This window comes from Delphinus delphis, chromosome X (genome assembly GCF_949987515.2).
Source record: "Delphinus delphis chromosome X, mDelDel1.2, whole genome shotgun sequence".
Taxonomy (NCBI): Eukaryota; Metazoa; Chordata; class Mammalia; order Artiodactyla; family Delphinidae; genus Delphinus; species Delphinus delphis.
In genome coordinates this window covers 33,091,743-33,112,729 of record NC_082704.1, presented here as the reverse complement: position 1 = coordinate 33,112,729, position 20,987 = coordinate 33,091,743, and the positions used below count along the sequence as shown (strand labels likewise).

The following is a 20,987-nucleotide window of genomic DNA, read 5'->3' as shown; positions in this document are numbered from 1 at the left end:
TGCCTAACGCGGGGGAAACAGTTGGGGCAAATGAAGCTGCTCAAAACCTTAAAAGGAAAAGCTGGAGAATTCATGTCCATAGGGGCCTTTGAAAAGTTCTGAAAATATTCCCAGGAATCTCTAAGGCCAGGCACATGTTCAGGACTGGGTATATTCTCAGAAAAGACCTGAGAAGTTCCTAATCTCTCACCTCTGGTTGGCCTTGAGGCCCTGTGCAAACAGCAAGTGAAGCCTGAGGCAAGCTGCCTGACGGAGCATTGAAATCAGGCTCCAACACACACACACACACACACACACACACACACACACACAGCCCTTCAGCAAAGGCTGGGAGACTTATTGGATCAAAGCATTTAAGGAAATCTAGGAAAATTATCCTTCAAGAATGAAGGAGAAATCAACACATTCCCAGATGAACAAAGACAGAGCTAGCAGACACGTCCTATAAGAAATACTAAAGAGAATCCTTCAGGGAGAAATGAAAGGACAGTAGACAGCAATCCACATAAGAAATAAAGAACACTGGTAAAGGTAAATACATAGGTCAATACAAAAGAAATTAATTTTTCTAACTCTTTTCTTCTATTATCCAATTCAAAAGACAACTGCATGGACTAGTAATTATCAAGATGTGTTGATGGACTTATTATGCATGAAGATGTAATTTGTATGTGAATAGGAGCACAAAGCGGGGGAGGAACAGAGATATATCAATACAATAGCAAAAATTTTATATAAAGTTGAAATTAAGTTGCTATTAATCCAAAGTAGATTATGTTGAAATGTTAATTGTAATCCCCAGGGCAACCACTAAGAAAATAACTCGAAATAAAATTAGTAAAAAATACAACAAGGGAATTAAAATGGTATACTGGAAAAATATCTAAGATAAAAAGGGCAGAAATACAGGAGTGAAGGGACAAAAAGAAGACATAAGACATATAGAAAATAGCAAATGGCAGATGTAATTCCTAATTTACCAATAATTACATTAAACGTAAGTAGATTAAGCACTCAAAGGAAAAGGCAGAGATTGGCAGGATGGATTTAAAAACATTCAGCTCTATGTTGTTTGAGACATAATTTACATTCAAAACCATAAATAGGTTGAAAGTAAAATGATGAAAAAGATTTACCATGCAGTTAGTAACCAAAAGAGAACTGGAGTGGCTATACTAATATCAGAAAAAATAGATTTAAGACAAAACTTGTTACTAGAGACAAAGAAGGACATTTCATAATGATAAAATATAACAATTAAAACATATCTGTGCCTTAACAACAGAGCACCAAAATACATGAAGCACGAAATGACTGAATTGAAGTGAGGAATAAACAATTCAACTATAATGGTCGAAAACTTCAATACCCCACCTTCAGTAATGGATAGAATAACTAGGCAGAAGACCAACAAGGAAAGAGAAGACTTGAATGACAGGCACTACAAATAATTACACATCTAATCTACTCCATCCAACAACAGCAGAATACACATTCTTCTCAAGGTCCCATGTAATGTTCTACATGACAGATCATATGTTAGGCCATAAAACAAGTCTCAATAAATCTGAAAGGATTTAAATCATACAAAGTATGTTCTTCAACTACAGTGGAATTAAATTAGGAAGTAAAAACAGAAAGATATTTGGGAAATTCACAAATATGTGGAAATTAAACAGCACATTGCTAAATAATCAATGGGTCAAAGAAGAAATCACAAAGGAAATTAGAAAATACTTTGAGATAAAGGAAAATGAAATAACAATATACCAGAAGTTATGGGATGCAGCTAAAGCAGTGTTCGGAGGAAAATTTATATGAATTGTTCAGAATATGCTAACTCACAGAAACAGAGAGTAAATTAGTGGTTGCCAGGGGGGTGGGTGGAGGGGGAAGAGGCTGTGACTACTGATGGGCATAGGATTTCTTTCAAAGGTGATGAATACATTCTTGCACAGCTTTATGATTATTCTAAAAACCACTAAACTACGTGCTTTAGAAAAGGTGAATTTTATCTCAATGTTATTTTAAAAAATAGTACTTTTGAAAATCTTTTACATTGACAATTGAATACTTTTAAAATTTTTTTTATTGAAGTATAGTTGATTTACAATGTTGTGTTAATTTCTGCTATACAGCAAAGTGACTCAGTTATACATATATATTCTTTTTCATATTCTTTTCCATTATGGTTTATCACAGCATATTGAATATAGTTCCCTGTGCTATACAGGAGGAGCTTGTTGTTTATCCATTCTATATACACCAGTTTGCATCTGCTAATCCCAGACTCCCACTCCTACCCTCTTCCACCCCCCTCCCCCTTGGCAACCACCAGTCTGTTGTCTATGTCCCTGATTCTGTTTCTGTTTCATAGATAGGTTCTGAATACTGTTTATATGATTCCTGAGCAGGTAACCCTATATAGCAATATGCATGTATTGGTGCATAGTGTATACAGTAATATTCAGTAAATAATGATGTGTAGAAACGTAAGAGGCGGTTTTGTAGCAATTTTGCTCTATGACTATATTGTGACCCAGTGATGAATTCCATAAGTTAAACTTACACATAATGCAAGTCCACTGTAATAGAAACAGCACAGGATTAAGAGCCAGGAGACCTAGGTCCTAAGCCTAACTTCCCCTTTCAGGGTCTTTGCTTCTGTATCTGAAAATTGAGGAAGATATAGACTATAACATCTTTAAGTTTCCTTCTAGCCCTAAAATTCTATAAAATGTAACTTGGATCATTACATTTTGTTTTTCTCTAGTTATACCAAAGCAAGGGAAAGGAGGCAGGCACTACCAAGTTAGTGAACTCCCTGGGCCTTTTTCAGGCAGCACACAAGGGCCTTTTCATTATGGAAGCCACTTTGGGTCCCACCGCACTGAACCACTGGGCTTCAGCATTCACCCCTGTTCTGAGTCATTCATGTAACAGATCCTTCAGTGTAGCTGGTTGGTTAGTGGAAATAATTATCCGAGAAAGACTGTTCCAGACTGTTATCTCAGAGGAAGAGGGGACAGGCCTGGGAGTAGCATTGGGAGGCGACTCCACTTGCAGCTGCTGTGACTTGGAATGGGTGGGGTGAGGCACAGGCTATGGAGAAAATCCAGAGGACTAGGCCTAGGTATGAACTTCCGTACTTCTGTCCTCCATCAATTTATTTAGTATTCAAAATATATCTTCTTGTATGGGTAGAACAATGTTCAGGAAAAGGAATTATCTCAACATTCTGTTTTTGTTGATTGATATGTATAAATACAGAAACACACATATTGCTTAACAATACAAATAATTTGCACCTGAAATTCATTTGCTTGGTCCCCTGGAGCCCTACAGAACAAAATGTTTGCAACAGATACAGCTGTGCTGGCGATGCTATCGCGTTAGAGAAAACAAAAACGTGGTCTCTGGTCCAAGAAGCTTATAGTCCAAAGGAAGTCAGAGAGAAGTTTTGAGAAACCTGGCTTCTAGTTTGGGTTTACTTTTTCCCAAATGTGCCCTGTGCTTTTCTGATGGTGTGGCTTTGTTCTCGCTGATTTTTTTAAAAGCTGGAATGCCCGCTCTCTTCACCAGCCATCAAAAGCCTACCCAGGCTTCAAGGTCCCACTTAAATGTCACCTAGTCTATAAAGCTTTCGTGTCTCCCACCCTCCCACAGTCCGACGTCTTTCCTACCCTCCTTTGTGTGCTCCTGCAGTTCTTTTTTCGCTCTTGATTACACTACCAAAATCCACTTAGAGTGGTGTCTGTGATGTAAGTTTCAGGACCCTGCTTTATTCATCAAACTATCTCTCTAAGCAGTTACAGGATGACAGAAAAAAAAAAAGTCTGGAAACACAGAGGGAAATGTATATTTAAATAATGTTAGTTATGCTTTCAAATAATATGTCAAATATATTTTCCTTCAATCTCCAGGCAGCTTGGCAAGTGAAATGCCTCCAAATTTAAAGCCATGAGGGCAATCACTAATCTGGAAAAAAAAAATTTAATAAATGAAAAAGCGGCCCTGTGTTTCTAGGCATTTTGAACATCTTTAATATGGTGCCTTCTCTGAATTGTTGAATCATACTGGGGTTGTCTTTAACCTCATCACCTCCTTTTTCTCATCTGTAAAATGGAAATGCTAACCTGCCCTATCTCTTTCACAGGGTTATCGCTAGGGTAAATGAGAAAACGGCTATGCAGAAAGATAAAGCAGTATAAAAATGCAAAATGTTGTTCTCATTAACTATACAAGGATTTACTTCGTGTCCGTATTGCAGCACTTGAGTATGCGGACTTTGGCTAACCTCATTGCAGCTGCATTAAAAAGGATTCTCCATGAGTTGCTTAAGAGGAGAAGCCAAGAGGCTGATTACAGCTTAGGGCCCTGTCACAACCGTCAAAATTTACCAAAGGGATGCTGGGACTTCACGTTTGTTTCCAATTGTGCAGGAGGAAAGTCATGGCCTCAGCCACCTGCTTCCTGTCTCCACCATGACTCATACCTTTCAGGTCCACTTGGATGGAAGTTCAGGTGATATCTGCTTAGGCCCACTGCCCAAGGACCTCGATGGTGCTAAGGCTCAAGTAACTTTGTGAAAGGAGGAGCAAGAAGCTGAGCCGGAGCCCCAGGGGGACTGAGCCAAGGTCACAACACATTTTTTAGCTTATTCAGAAAAAGCAGTTCATCCTCCATCATTGGTGGTATAAGCATGAGGCTACTGCCTCCTGATAGGATGCACTGAGTGAGATGCAACGTCACTTCTATGACATTTCTTGTCCCAAATGCACAGTCTGTTAACCACGAGGGAACATCAGACAAACCTAAACTGAAGGACATTTTACCAAACAACTAGCCTGTGCTCTTCATTTCTACAACATACTGTCTTGAAGATTTTTTTAAAAGACTCAAGAACTTTTCTAGATCAAAGAAGACTAAAGAGACATGACCACTGAAGGCAATGTGTGATCCTAGATTGGATCCTGGACCAGAAAAAAATAACGCTCTTGGGGCAATTGATAAAATTTGAATATGGACGGCCGAGTATATAACAGTACTGAATCAGTGCAAACTTCCTGATTTTATAATTGTACTATGGCTATGAAAGAAAATGTCCTTATTCTTAGGAAATACCTACTGAAGTATTTAGAGGTTAAAGGGCATGATGTCTTAAACAATTTCGAATGGTTAAAAAATTTCGTAAAGTGTGTGTGTGTGTGTGTGTGTGTGTGTGTGTGGAGAGAGAGAACACAAAAAATGAAGTAAAGGGGAAAAAAATAAACAACTGGTGAACCTTTATAAAGAGTATACAGAAGTTCTTTTTACTACAATCTTACAACTGTAAATTTGAAACATCGAAGTAAAAAGTAGGGGACTTCCCTGGTGGCACAGTGGTTGGGAGTCCGCCTGCTGATGCAGGGGACGCGGGTTCGTGCCCTGGTCCGGGAGGATCCCACATGCCGCGGAGCGGCTGGGCCCGTGAGCCGTGGCCGCTGGGCCTGCGCGTCCGGAGCCTGTGCTCCGCGGCGGGGGAGGCCACAGCAGTGAGAGGCCCATGTACCGCAAAAAAAAAAAAAAAAAAAAAAGTAAAAACTTAGTGAAAATTATACCAAAATCCAAATGTTTTTTAAAGTTTGCTCTAGAAAATTATATAATTTATTATTTAATGTTTGTTTGCTTAACTGCCATTAAAAATGGGTAATTTGAAAAATAAAATGATACACTGAAAACTCAATGATACAAAGAAAATAGGCTCTGACAAGGCTGCCACCTGTAGCTTGTTCTGGTTCTTCAATGGTGAAATTCGTTTTTAGAACTGAGTCCAAAACAAGAACAAAACAAAACAAACACACACACACACACACACACACACACACACACACACACACACACAGCCTGCAAACCCAACCAGATGAAACGGTTTAACAATGCACTCACCTCAATGGGCTTATGGATGGTGGGGCCTCAGCCTAAATGAACTGAACATGTCAATTACAAAGCGGAAGGACTCAAGTGTGCAGACCAAATAAATGCCCAGGCTGCCCTCAGCCCTTTGGAGAAAGTACTGGTGGAAGGTGCTGGGGTAGGTCACACTTCCCAGAAGGAAAGTATGGGCAGAAATGCATAGAGCAAAGACACAGTAAGAAACAGTGGAGCATCCCCAGGAGGTTCTGTGTGGACAGTAGAACAAATGAAGTAGGCTACTCCTCGTCTTGGAATGTCCACACTAACAAGGTTTGCTGCTCAGAAGAATCACTGAAAGCTGACTGCAAAAGCAATTTTCATCCATCTCACAATCTCTGGGTACCGTTGGTTACACAGACAGTTCAGCAGATCTTCCTTTGGGGAAACCAAATAGCTCAACAGAACAATTCGAAGGTTCTGGTCAGGGTCAGTACCAGAAGGTAAGTCATTAAAGGAATGGAATGGGCATTAGGAATGATGGAGCAGGTAATGGTCAAGTTAACCAGGAAATTAAAAATCCTGATGTAGAGAAAAGGAAATGAAAATAGGTGTCAGGCAGCGCTGTGCTGTTAAATGTGTAACAACCGACTTCCTGTGGGAGAAAACAACAACCTTGATTTGTAGTATTTGCTGAATTCTATGGTGTAAATAAATATTCCCATCATGGCTGAGCTCTGGGTACCAACACGATGTCACCGAACACAGAGTTGAAGCGATGCACACAGTCAGCTCTCAGGAGCTAGTGTGAACTGGCTCCAGCAAACCACTGGTAGCAACCTGGGTGCCAGTCTTACGTCTGCTGCTACCTAGCTATGTCACCCCAGTAAGTAACTTCATTCTGGGTTTCAATTTTCTCGTCTGGAAAACATCAATCTCACAAGATTATTGAGAGAATCAAATGAAACGAATTTATCTCCATCTCAGATCTCTTGTAGCTCTTACCCTCTATGGTTCTGTGATGGAGTTGGCCACATTGGTGGCTTTTTGCCTTTCTCCATCTCTCGCCAAGTCTTGTGAGCTGGGAGAAGACAAGAGAATCCTAGAGGAAGCTGCTCTAGGGTGTGGTAATCAGAGCAGAAACCACATTCACATGGCCTCAGAGATGAGGTTGAAGGCAATGGCCACTCCAGATTTTTGATACAGGAGAGATTTCTGGGTGGGAATCAATTTGGAAAGCGGGGGTAGAGAATTTCTACACCTCTATTATTTTAACGGTATATTTATTGGGGATGACTTAGAGGTGTAAAGGGTGCCCAGGGCCAATGCAATGTATATATGCCCTCTCTTCCTACACTGTACCAGAATCTGCCTGGTAATGAAGAATATACAATGAAACTAGGGTCTGTTCATACTTTGATGTCCTGTGACTCTAAAGGGAGTAGCTTAGGGCTAACTTTCTTTATGTCATTTATTGGAGCCTGGGGCCATAAGTTGCCCTCAATGCCCTCTTTGCTGTGCCCCTGAACTGCAGGGACAAGTGCCCAACTCAGCCCCTGAGCCATCATTTGGTGACACTATTAGCTCAGAATGGTTATTTGGGCCCTCATACCTCTTCGTTTTGGTTAAATATAACCAGAACTAAATAAACTGGGGGTCAGAAGAATAAATAAAAGTGACTGGAAGCTTAGCCCCTGCTGGGATTCCCAGCACTTCAAGCTAATGGACCAGACAAAGGGAAATTCTGGCCTGGATGTGCTGCTGAGGTAGACGGAAGAGAAAACCCTCACCAGCCATTCCAAAAAGTCCAAGTGCAAAGGGGTTTAGTAAGGTATAAGAGACATAATACCTTGTGCTTCCGGAGGCTGCCAGGACTGGTGGGCGTAGAGATGGGAGACTGCTTAGACTTGGGGGTAGAGAGCTGGCTGCTGGAGGTTCCGTTTGCTAGCCCAAGGCAAGAGAAAAGGAAGGGGATAAAAATCAACAGCATACAAAGGAACACGTTATCCTTCCCCTCCGAAGACACTAAGAACATTCAAACGAGCTATACAGACAACCAAGTGATGTGACTGAGTAGAACAAAGGTGAAAAGAAACACATTCCTCAGAAAGGCAAGAACTGCAATGCTCAGTTAATTAGATCCCCATACAGTGCAAGGCGGTAATCCACCCACCCATTCCCCCGTGTGCTTCCAATTACAGGGGTCTGGTTCTTTTCAAATCTTTTTCATATTCATTCCCAAGTTTGACCCTAGCAACATCTCTGGGAGGTAGTCTGGGAACATATTACTTTGTTTCAATTTTATATGTTAGACAAAATTGAGGCACAAAGAGATTATGCTGCCTTACCTTAAAGGGGAAGAAATATGGGTAATTTGGACCAGGGCACATCCCCTTGGGTGACAAATGATGTGGCAGCTGCAGGACAGCCCCATTGTCTATCTCTCTCCCCTCTCTCTTTTCCTGCTCATCTTTCCTCCCACTCTCTCTTCCCTACTTCATTCCGGGTGCAAAGAACAGAAGGGGAAAAAAAGAGAGAGGGAGCTAATTAGGAAGAAGAATGAAAAAGAAAGTGGAGGAGAAACAGAGTGCGAAACATAAAGGGAGGTACCTACAGCAAAATGGGCGGAGGAGAGAATCGAGAAAGAGGGAGAGAAGATCAGGAATGGAGGAGATGAGACAGGAGACAAAGATTCTTGGGGACAAGAAGAAGGAGGAAGTTTGAAATCGGGAGAAAGGCTTAGAGACAGAAAAAGGATGACGGTAGCCAGAGTCAGGGTGCACCCGCATTTGTCTCTAGTCAGTAAAATGCTGAAAATGAGATGGCTTAGTATTTAACATTTCCATATTCCACTGTGTTTGCAAAATTGTCTTATAATTCCCTTGCTGACTAGATTTTTTAAAGATCCAATCGTGCAAAGAAATGTGGTGCACTGAAATAGAACAATTAGCAGCTTTCAAAGGGGATTCATGTTCAGACATCTCATCTAAAGTTAATCTCTTTTAAAATCTAAGGACCTACATTGTTCATCAGATATTCTGAAATGTGCTTTAAAAATAAGGGCAGGGCTTCCCTGGTGGCGCAGTGGTTGAGAGTCCGCCTGCCGATGCAGGGGACACGGGTTTGTGCCCCGGTCCAGGAAGATCCCACATGCCGCGGAGCGGCTGGGCCAGTGAGCCGTGGCCGCTGAGCCTGCGCATCCGGAGCCTGTGCTCCACAACGGGAGAGGCCACAACAGTGAGAGGCCCGCGTACCGCAAAAAAAATAAGGGCAAATATCCCAAGGGTGTTGGTGGGGTGGGGGGAGGAGAAGAGAAAGAAGGAAGGGATGACAGGAGGGGGGTGGAAGGACATTGAAAAAGTTAAGCAGGAAGATGGCCTGAGGGTGTTGCTGTTAGTCCCACAGGTAAAGCTTAAACTGGTGTATCATGAGTATTTCCTGAGGATATACTTTCTCTGCACCACTTATGGTAATGTTTCCCTAGGTTCTGGAACCTGCGTATCAACTGTAGAGATGAAAGAGACATCAGTGTGGTGGTTGGTGAGTTTATCCAAGTGCAAGTGAGCTGAAATATGGGCACTAGGAATCCACCGTCTGGCCTTGCCTGTGTATTCACTCATCTCTAACCCACTCACTGAGAGGCCTTTCTCCCTGTCAGGGCTTCCTGGAAGTCATTCATTCAGTTGGCCAGTAGCTACAGAGTACTTTCTCTAAGCGAAGCCAAGTATTAGACGTTGAGGTTTCAGAGATGAGTAAGTCACTTCCAGTGGGGTGGTCGGTAAGAATACAGTGGGAATAAGTGCTATGACGAGCCATACAAGGGGTATTATTGGAGCCCAGTGGAGAGGCTTTGAAATCAGGGGACTAGGAGTCAACACCTGAAAAAAGTCTTGAGCGGTGCCTCTGGAATAGACAAATCCATAGAGACAGAAAGTAGATCAACGGTTGCCAGGGGCTGGCCAGCAGGGGGCAAGGAGGAATTAGGCAGGGCAGGATGGAGAGGTCTGTTAATAGGTACAGAGTTTCTTTGAGGGGATGAAAATGTTCTGGCATTAAATAGTGGTGACTGTTGCACAACTCTATGGCTAAACTAAAATCCAGTGAATTGTACATTTTAAAGGAGTGAACTGTTTGTGATGTCAGCTATATCTCAATAAAGCCATTGAGACAATGACTTGGATCTGGTTAGGCAGAGAGGATAGAAAGGGTATTCCAGACTGCAGAATTACGCCAGCAGGGGCAAAGACATGGTGGTGTGAAAGAATACAGCATGCTTACAGGAGTGCAAATAGCTCCAAATGGCTCCAGTGTAGGATGCCAGCAGTGAATTCTGAGAGATGAGACTGGAGTTGAGGATAAACACCAGACCCTGGGGGCCTTTTGTGAAGTCTGGGTTTGATGTGTGAAAGAAATCTGGGAGCGATACCATCAAATTTGCACTTAAAAACTATGACTCCAGATGCAGGGAGAAGACTGGTGAGGTGGTGTGTGAGAGTCTGTGAAGCCACAGTGAGGCAAAGGAGTCATTTACTCTGCAGGAAAAGGAAGGAGTGCCTGGGGGTCTCCAAACAGGACCTGGCCCCTAGTATTCAAGATGGAGAGCAATCTTTGGGATCAGTGTCAGCTGACATAATGAACGTCTTCCAAAAGACCCCTGACCCCAGCCAGGAAGTCTAACAGATGTAGGCATCCCCAGGTAAGTGCCGTCATGTTGTTCCACATGGTCACTGTACCTTTCGGCAACAATAGATTCTAGTTTCCCAGCATTTGTCAGCCACGCTACAAAAGGATGGCTACTATACTTCCAGTGTGAAAGCTGTCTTTTTCACCTACCCTCTTATCTAGCTTCTTATCGGAGAATGAGCCCACTGGTCTTGGCAAAACGTGGAAAATTATTAACCAAAGCTTACCTGTATGGGAGTCAGTTTCCACTTATTGGCCATAGATCTGCACATACAGGTTTCTTTTGCAATCTCTAGTTCTTTTATCAATATTCTCTGCAACTCTCTCATCCGCAAACTTTACAGGGAATACATAAATACATATTCCACGCATACCTCTCTCTATTCTCTGTATGTCTGTATATGTTTATATATGTGTCACTGCGACTCCCCCAATCAATCCATCCCCAGATCAATCTTAAGTTGCTTATAAATAAAGGATTTAATTTTGTCATCAACATTCAATAAGCGTTTGGAAAATCAGTTTTTCACAATTTAACTACAATTAATTTAATTGTTGAAAAAAACGTAGACACTTTCCCAGACTTCCCTGATGGAATCAAACCCAAAGATGGACATAGAGAAATGAGAAAATACAGACACGTACAGACAAATGTCAATTCCTTACAAGCTGAAGGAGCAGACTACATAAAAATATATTCTCATATGCATTTCTTCTATGGGTTCTGTGGGAAAAAAAAATCTGGGAGGGCGCCATTTGATTTGAATTCTGAAGCCAATTCGTATAAATGTCACGTAAAAGAAGTAGCAGGGAAAGATGAAAATAGGGTTTGACGAACTGTGCATAGCCTTGGATTGGCAAATCCACATGGAAAGCTGTCACAGTTCATTTTGAGAGTGACTGGAAATAACACCGGTTTGATAGCCCTCATTTTCCTTTACTCTGCTTTACTAAACATCTTTAGTTCCCGTCTCTGATGTTCCAGTTCTCAGCTGCAATTTGAGATTGTATTGGGGGAGTCTTTGCCCTCTTTTACTCGTCTCTCTCATTTCCCTCCTCAGAACCACAGCACTGCCTCACTGCTGTCACCCTTTATTTATTCATAGTCCAAATCCTTTTATTTCTTTCTTCTCATTGTGCAGTTCACTTTTTCCCCTCTACAGCAAGGTACATCAGGAACTTTTCAATCTCCTAGGCTGTCTTATCAGTCTTATCAATAAAAACCAGGATAATAATGCTTATTGTGTGTCTGTGATAAGCTAGGCACTCTTTTCTCTCTTTCCATTCTCTCTCTCTCTCTCTCTCTCTCTCTCTCTCTCTCTCTCTCTCTCACACACACACACACACACACACACACACACAGAGCCTCATCTAGTCGTATTCTAATTTCTGTTTGGGAAATAGAGGCTCGCTCCAGTTAGGGGTAGCAAAGTCAGGATTTGAACACATGTCTCTCTGATTCCAAAGTCTATATGTGTTTTGGTTTGTTTTCAGTTTCTGCTACATTGCTCTTCCTTTTTTACACGATTTGCTTCTGGGACTCCTACTTATGACAACTTTCTGATGGCGGGTAGGAAGGAAGGAGAAGGTTTGTGACACAGAAAAAAAGAAAGAAATAGGAGCAGGTAGAAGCAGACACCAGAGCTTATGCTCATCTTCTAGACTTTTATCCTACTTGACCTAGTTTAGATTAGAAAGTGATTAGCAAGAGCTATCTTCCATTCACCCTACCAACTGGGTTTCATAGAAAATGTCATGAAACAATAGCGGACAGAGCAGCCAGACAGACATGTAACTACCCTCACGCCACATGCCTCTGGGAAGATGGTATCTGTGCCCTGTCGCTCCCCTCAGGTATGCAGCACAATTGCCAAGCTTGGCCTGGCACAGTCTTGGCTTACTACCTTCTCTGAATGATTACACCTGCCCATTCCCCGGCGTTTGTTTTTAAATCCTTGGCTCTAACAGAATGGAACAGGACAAGCCCAAACAAAAGATGGCGGGTAAGGTAACTAGGCTGAATTAACTAGATTTGCAGGGATTTAAATGTGTAGGGGAATACGGGTTCCCAGGAGTGAGGGACAAGGCGGAGGGAGTCAGTTCCCAAAGAACAAGGAGAAAGTTCAGTCTCTTGCATGGGCGGCCAAGGGCAGAGTATGGTCACCAGCCTGGCAAGTTGATGCTGAGCTCTTAGACTACGGATTCCCTTGTCTGGAGGCTGGACTGATCCCTGGAAATCAGGATGCAACTGTGTGTAAGGTGGATGTAAGTAGCCCCAGGTACAGTGATTAAAGAATTGTCTGGGCAATGAGTTAGACAAGCCACTATACTTTCTGGGTTCAAGTTTGCATGGCGCAGGAAGAAAAGGGCCGGTTTGACATGTTTTCACCCAACCTTTGACTGGAGAGCAAACTGATTTAACACTCATTCACTTAGCTCTGGCTTTTCCCTCCCATTCTAATCCCAACACTTGAGCTCAACTCAAAATCAAGTCTACTGGTTTTGGTTTGATGTCTATTTTGAAATATTGCTCACTGAAAATAAATAACTCAGTCTACAAAACAAAAGCCATGACAATAATTTCAGAGCCACCTTAATAATTGCAGATGTATTTCTACAATTGTTTCCAAAGCATTTTGCAATATATGAATTCACATGATTCTCCTGATAACCCCAAGAGATGGTAGCCAGGAATTAATAGTCTCCTTTTAATCACAAGGATATAGAGGCTCAGAGAGTGTAGGACTTGCTTAAAGGGTATAAACTGCTTCTTCTCAATGGATGGTGGACTTGAGGGTTTGCTCACAGATTCATTTCAAAATTCCCTCAAAGTTAGCATATCACATACCACCATGACCTTTTAGTGACTGGTTCTCTGTCTTGTCTTTTCTAATTCCCTAATGCCTTGCAGAGGGAGACCTCAATATACGATTCAGCAGCCACTTCCTCATTTCTTTCTCATTTTGAGATGCTCTAAGTGTTCCTTCATTCCAGTCCAAAGACACCCTGGTTCCTCCCTACTTATACAGGGAGGTTTCCTGGAAGGCCATCCAAGTAGAACCAAAGTGGTTTCAACTTACTTTAGAACAAGGCCAAGAGACGGGGCCTGTGGTTTTCACACATTCATTCCAAAGAGCCCTTGGGCGGGGTGTGTGGATTGGTTTGGCTAATTGCTTCTGCTCAGTGGAAATCCTTTGTCCCTCTCCCCAGAACCACCCAGTAGGGAAGCAAGAACTAAGGGGCCCTGAAACAGTTCTTCACTGATTTGATCATAGGGCCAGTTCTCAGACCAAATTCAATCATAAGTTGTGAGATACCCTAAGTTCAGAAGTTGGAATTTGAACTTTAAATCTATTCCCTACAGAGTCTTAAACAGCATGCAGTGGTGAATCTTTCAAATAGGGGAGAGAAGTAAGAGTTTTCCCTGTTGCAAAACAAATATGTGATGCTGGAGAGGGTGTGGAGAAAAGGGAACCCTATTGCACTGTTGGTGGGAATGTAAATTGATACAGTCACTATGGAGAACAGTATGGAGGTTCCTTTAAAAACTAGAAATAGAACTACCATACAACCCAGCAATCCCACTACTGGGCCTATACCCTGAGAAAACCATAATTCAAAAAGAGTCATGTACCACAATGTTCATTGCAGCTCTATTTACAATAGCCAGGACATGGCAGCAACCTAAGTGTCCATCAACAGATGAATGGATAAAGAAGATGTGGCACATATATACAATGGAATATTACTCAACCATAAAAGGAAACAAAATTGAGTTATTTGTAGTGAGGTGGATGGACCTAGAGTCTGTCATACAGAGTGAAGTAAGTCAGAAAGAGAAAAACAAATACCGTATGCTAACACATATATATGGAATCTACAGAAAAAAAAATGGTTCTGAAGAACCTAGGGGCAGGGTTTCCCTGGTGGCGCAGTGGTTGAGAATCCGCCTGCCAATGCACGGGACACGGGTTCGAGCCCTGGTCCAGGAAGATCCCACATGCCGCCGAGCAACTAAGCCTGTGAGCCCCAACTACTGAGCCTGCGCTCTGGAGCCATCTAGGCACAACTGCTGAGGCCCGCGTGCCTGGAGCCCGTGCTCTGCAGCGGGAGAAGCCACCACAATGGGAGGCCTGCGCACCGTGGCGAGGAGTGGCCCCCGCTCGCCGCAACTAGAGAGAAGCCCACATGCAGCAACGAAGACCCAACGCAGCCAAAAATAGAAATAAATCAATAAATAAATTTATATAAAAAAAAGAACCTAGGGGCAGGACAGGAATGCAGATGCAGGCATAGAGAATGGACTTGAGGACATGGGGAGGGGGAAGGGTACGCTGGGACGAAGTGAGAGAGTGGCAATGGACATATATACACTACCAAATGTAAAATAGATAGCTAGTGGGAAGCGGCCGCGTAGCACAGGGAGATCAGCTCGGTGCTTTGTGACCACCTAGAGGGGTGGGATAGGGAGGGTGGGAGGGAGGGAGATGCAAGAGGGAAGAGATATGGGAACATATGTATATGTATAACTGATTCTCTTTGTTATACAGCAGCAACTAACACACCATTGTAAAGCAATTATACTCCAATAAAGATTTAAAAAAACAAACAAAGAAAAGAACAGATATGTGTACCCAGTTGTGTAATATTTTGGCACAGATCAGTTTCCCTCAAGAAGAGGACGTCTGTAAGAAGGCTGCTGGATGTGCCAAGATTATTTTCTCAGGCTTGACAATGCTGACAACATTTATTTCCAGTCGAAGGTGGTTCTGCTGGGAACATGTTTCTGGTGGAGCACGCCTGTTGTCAACACTCACTCCCAATTTTATTGGGCAGGAACTAGAAGAAACTACACTGCTCTTATTTGTGGAAAGAACATATGCTTTGGAATCAGTCAGGGTTTTAAATCCTGGCTTAGCCATTTCCTAGATGTGTGACCTTGGGTGTAACCTACCCTCTGTGAGCCTGTTTCCTCAACTGTAACATTTGAATAAAAAGAATGCATATGTCAATTGTTGTTGTTCTGAGGAGTCCATGAGAGACTACATATAAAATGCTTAGCCGGGTGCCTTAGCAGATAGGGAGGGCTCAGTAATGACATCTCCTATTGCTATTACTACTGCCATTATTAGAAATGGAAGGAATTGAAGCACCAAGTTAGGAAATCCCCTTCCACAGGGGGTGATTTACCAACCTATGCCGGCTGAACACTAATTCTTTCGCTAGCAGGTCAGGCATTAGAGGACTGAAGTTTTCCCGAGTGAAGCCCATAATTCTGGTTTTTGCATGTTATTGCTGTGCTCCCCGGAACAGTCTTCAGCTGTCGGCTCTTCTCTCTTTTTACTCGCTCAGCCTTACCATGGGGGCAGGAGTGATCACTGAACTCAACGTGGAAGCACTGAAGGTACTGGAGCAGGAAAGTTACACAATGGCCATGTTTTAGGATGAAAAATGTGGTGGTACCACAGCAGATGTGTAAGTGGACAGAGATTCGAAGCAGAGATACTGTGTAGGAGTGTGTTGAGTAATCCAGGCATCAGGTGATGAGGGAAAGGAAGGGACTTCTGTGTGGGAAAGGTGAAGATGTTTCAAACGTTCAACAACAGGAACAGCATATGGTGGACATGAAGGATTAAAGAGTGGGAAGAATCAAAGATAACGCCAAGGTGTTGCGCCTGGGGAATAGGATAGAATTGATTCTACTGTCAGGGAGCTGGGGAGAGGAGATGTTTTTGACTTTTAGACACGTTGCATTTGGCACGTATAAGCGGAATTGTCTGGTAAGCATTCACGGCACTGACATCCGGAAGGAAGGTTGGGGCTGGAGACGTAGAGTTAATGGTCGCCTCTCTGTACCCCGATATGCTATATCCATCACCACCTCTGCTCTTTTGTTCATGCTTTCTCTGCTGCCAGAAATATCTATTTCCTTATCAACTGAAATCTAATTCTCTTTCAAGCCCCAGTTCTTCCAGGAAGCCCTCCCTTAGCACCCTAGCCCCCAATGAACTCTCTTTCCCACAAACTCCAGTACTTCCAATAGCACTTACTGCCTGTATCTCTCATGCGCTTGGCATTTAAACAAACCATTATCATTAAGTCTTATTTAGCATCACAGTGCAATGGTTACATTGTGGACTGTGGAGCCAGATTGCCTGGATTCAAATCCCAGCTCTACCACTTACTAGCTCTGTGATCTTGGACAGGTCACATTGTTCATAGGCCCTAGTTCCTTCATTTGCAAATGGGGATAATAGCACCTACCTCGTAAAGTTGTTGTAAGGAATAAACTAGTTAATACACGTAAAGTGATTAGAATGGTTGCTTGGCACATATGAACTATGTAAGTATTTGTAAATAAAAATTTTTGTTAAATTTTATATGCATACTGGTTCCCCAAATAAATCATAAGCTTCTTAGTGACAGGTACTTCATCTTATCATTTCTTTTCCTCATAGCACCTAGCATTACTAGTTACTCCACCAAAACTTTGGGGAATCAGTTGTATTTAAACACAAGTCCCTGGACTTCCCTGGTGGCACAGTGGTTGAGAATCCGCCTGCCAATGCAGGGGACACGGGTTCGAGCCCTGGTCCGGGAAGATCCCACATGCCGAGGAGCAACTAAGCCCACGCGCCACAACTACTGAGTCTGCGCTCTAGAGCCTGCGAGCCACAACGACTGAAGCCCGCATGCCACAACTACTGAAGCCCGTGTGCCCTAGAGAAGCCACCACAATGAGAAGCCCACGCTCTACAACGAAGAGTAGCCCCTGCTCGCCACAACTAGAGAAAAGCCCACGCGCAGCAATGAAGACCCAACGCAGCCAAAAAACACACAAGTCCCCGGCTGCAGCAGGTTGCTAGGACTGCTACTGCAGGGAGATGGGTTAGCACGACCGCATCCCATGCTGTGTGGAGTGCTCGGGGACGGGGGGGTGGGGGGGCGGGGGGGCGTGGCATTTGACTGCTTGCTCCAACCATTTACTAAACGGCTCTCCAATGGCAATGGAAAATGCCTCCAATGGCAATGGAAAATGCCTTATATATAGGACAGTTCTTCCACTTAAACTAGACGTAAGCTGTGGTTTTAGAAAGAATCAGAGTGGGGGAGGAGGCAAGGCAAGTTTTTTTCTTCCCATAGCTTCGCCAAGGGCACCCCTTCCCCTTGGACTGACTGTAGGGGAGCTGATGGAGTGTCTCGGACTGGGCACTGGAAACAAAGGTGCTTAATTACTCGTGGCTTGCTCTATGCTGCACAAAGAGAATGACACAGATACCACCCCCCTCTCCCAGTCTCTTCACATCCCTTGCCTGGAGGTGGGGGAAGGTGGAAGGAAGCAGAGAAGCAAGGACCATGCAACAGAGACTGTTTATTCACCACTCTGGAGCTTCCACACCCTGATTTAAGGACAATGCAAGGACCGCCTACCTGGGAGTCAGGAGAGCTGGGCTCTCGTTCTTGAGGACTAAATAGATATCGGGAAGACTGAACGATTTACTGAACCTCTTTATATCTTAGTTCTCCAATCTAAAAAAAAACTGGATAATTTTCCTTTCCCAATTTAAGCCATGGTGCTATTATGAGTGACGACTGAGATGACAGGTTTGGAAATATTTTGCAAAGTGCAGAGCATTTACTTCATGTAAAAGATCATTACCTGGAACTTCTCTCAGATGCAGAAGAAGGGTATTGTGCTGTCTACTAGTCATATGTGGCTAGTGAGCATTTGAAGTGTGGCTAGTCAGAATTGAGATGTGCTGTAAGTGTAAGATACAGTCCCATTTCAACAAATGTAAAATATCTCAACAATTTCGTACATTGGTTACATGATGAAGTGATAAGATTTCAGATATATTCAGTAAAATAAAATACATTTTCAAAGCTAATTTCACCTGTTTCTTTGAGCTTAACTGTGGCTACTAGAAAATTTAAAATTACATACAAGGCTTGCATTTGTGGCTCGCATTATATTTTTATTAGACCGAGCTGGTACATCCAGACAGTCACATTCAGGAAAGTCAGAACATCCAGGTCCCTCCATCTTAGGCAACCCAAAGCAGCGTCTTTGGTTCAGAAGAGGACTCCCGGATACTATTCTCCCATGGGCACCCTCACCTGGCTGTTTTGTGGCCCTTGACCTCCCCTTTCAAAAGCTATGTATTTTGGTAGAGAAGACATTCATTCTTGGGCGTTTGGGAACAGGGAAGATTTGACTTTCAGGAATAGGTGCACATAGGTTGGGGGAAGGAGGGTGGAGAACATCGGGTTGCTGCAACAATGATATACTATTGAAGAATAGCAAACTAATGATCACATTACAATCCTCTCAAGTGGGAATTAGCTTCCTTGGAGGCTCCTTTAAGAAAAAAAAAACAACAGAAAGAAAAAGAAAAGATTCCTTCCCAGCAACTAGCTGACTTTGTCCTTTTAATTCAATTCAATTCAATTCAATTGGGAGGTAGCTGCATAAAGAGAAAAATTAACACATTAATGGCTAAAATGGAAGTCGAGAGACACAGAAATGTCTTCCTTTAGTTCTGAAGCCAGGCTTACCTTTGCCCATCAAATGGCAAGTCCTAGGTTAATCAAAAGGGAGCACTGCGCAAACTTCCTTCAAACATTCCACAGGAGCCTTCTGGGCTCCGGTTTCATCTGCTTACCACACAATCCCTTGCCCTACTTTAAAGACAAACCTGGCTAATGGGACTTGGATTCTCAGAGTCTGTCAGCTCTGCCCAGTGAGAATGAGAGCTCCTTATAGCAATATCGTATAGACAATCAAATCCTTCCTTAACTCAAGTTTAGGGCTTAGCAACAGACATTCCCTTTGGGGGCAAACTCAGTACTGACAGGAGTAGGGACTGAACGTGAAGGGAATAAAGTAGAAGGACTTTGATTTATTCATGGGCAGAATGGGAAAGAGACAACTTAAGGAATAAGGAACAAAGAATCAAATTATGACGCAAATTACAGACCAAATAGCATCAATTTCCTAAACCTCATGTCAAACTGAACCCAGATATTAACTGAACCATGAATTGGACCAAATATATATATTTTATATATACATATATTATATATATAATATATATATATTTGAAAAGCTAGCAAACGTGTTCAAACCAGAAACAAACCTATATATTTTCTAATGAACTAGAACATCAAAATATTCCTTTAACTGAACCTGAACTGAGCCAATGTTTCATTTGGTTTGAATCCCGGCTAAAGAGGAAGATTTTTGGCTTTCGTTTGCCATCAAAGGAAGGTAGTTAAAATTCCCTGGAAATGGGCTATCTTCCACAACCTTTAGTCACTCAGGTTGAATGAAGAAATGTGGATCCATCCACAAGTCTCAGATCTAAGACGGACTGACACAGAATGGAAACAGGGCGGTACTACCGTGTACTACAAAAGAACAAAGAATTTCAGCCCCACACAGTGCCATTATTCTTTGGTTAAATGTATATTCATCTGTATATGTCTCTTGCTAACAGCTCAGAAAACCTTGATACTTTATGAAACAATTCTTTCTTTATGTCTGTAAGGAGACATTTATGCTAATGCAAAATTATGCATTGTCCATAGCTCACCCTTCTTGTTACCTGATTCTGATTCTGTGGAAGCTATTTTACAACCCTGGAAATCCCTGATAACAATGGAAAATGATTTTTGTCTAGACATGCAAAATCTGTCTTACCCAAAATGGAAACCAAGTCTTAGACAAGGTAAGAAACTTGTCCCAAGTCACAAAGCTGGGAAGTGGTATAATTGGGTTTTCCTAGAGAGATGTCTCTCCCTCCTCTTCCATATCCTATCTCCCTACACCTCCCAGCTTGAGATGGTCCTGAGTGAGGAGGGGGTGGAAAAGGGAAAATGGGTATGTCAAATCCGAACCTTACCTAAAGTCCTGTTTGCCTGAGATCAGCTTTGCCCCTGTGCGATGTTCACTGAGTGGATGTCCTAGACTTGGCCCTAAACTCCCACGGCATGGGCAAGGTTGTGTTACGTGAATCCTTTTACCCTTTGGGGCTGAAATCTTGTGGAGGTTCTAAATACATCATCTAAGAGAAGCTCAAATGTTCCGGAAATTGCCATGAAGGTTGGCTAGACTAGAGTTTGACTTCATTCATGTTCATGAACTATCTGAAATGAAGATGTAATTTCTCTCTACTGAGGATATACCACTTTGGATTTTTTACTGGTAGGAAACTGGGGCTGCTTGTAATTCTGACATCTGCCAAAGTAAGGTCCCATTTTCCTACCTCAAATTGGTTACTTTGTTTACCTTGTGTGTGTGAATACATCCTCATTCCTTCTTTTAGCAAGGGAGGTCTGAAGGAATAAGAATAGATCTTGCCTGCCCAAGCCTAGGTTGGGATCTATTATAACTCCTTTCAATTTGACACATA

At 42.6% G+C, this 20,987-nt stretch overlaps 1 protein-coding gene across 1 annotated transcript in view; it reads right to left on the bottom strand.

The window, feature by feature from the left end:
* Nucleotides 1–7,041: 7,041 nt before the first annotated feature.
* DCX (doublecortin) overlaps nt 7,042–20,987 on the bottom strand; it is a 209,896-nt gene continuing 195,950 nt past the window's right edge. Inside the window, exons 6-7 of the mRNA XM_060001993.1 lie at nt 7,742–7,836; nt 7,042–7,107 (exon numbers count right to left, since the gene is read on the bottom strand). Coding sequence (XP_059857976.1) covers nt 7,042–7,107; nt 7,742–7,836 — 161 coding nt within the window. The remainder of the gene's footprint in view (nt 7,108–7,741; nt 7,837–20,987) is intronic.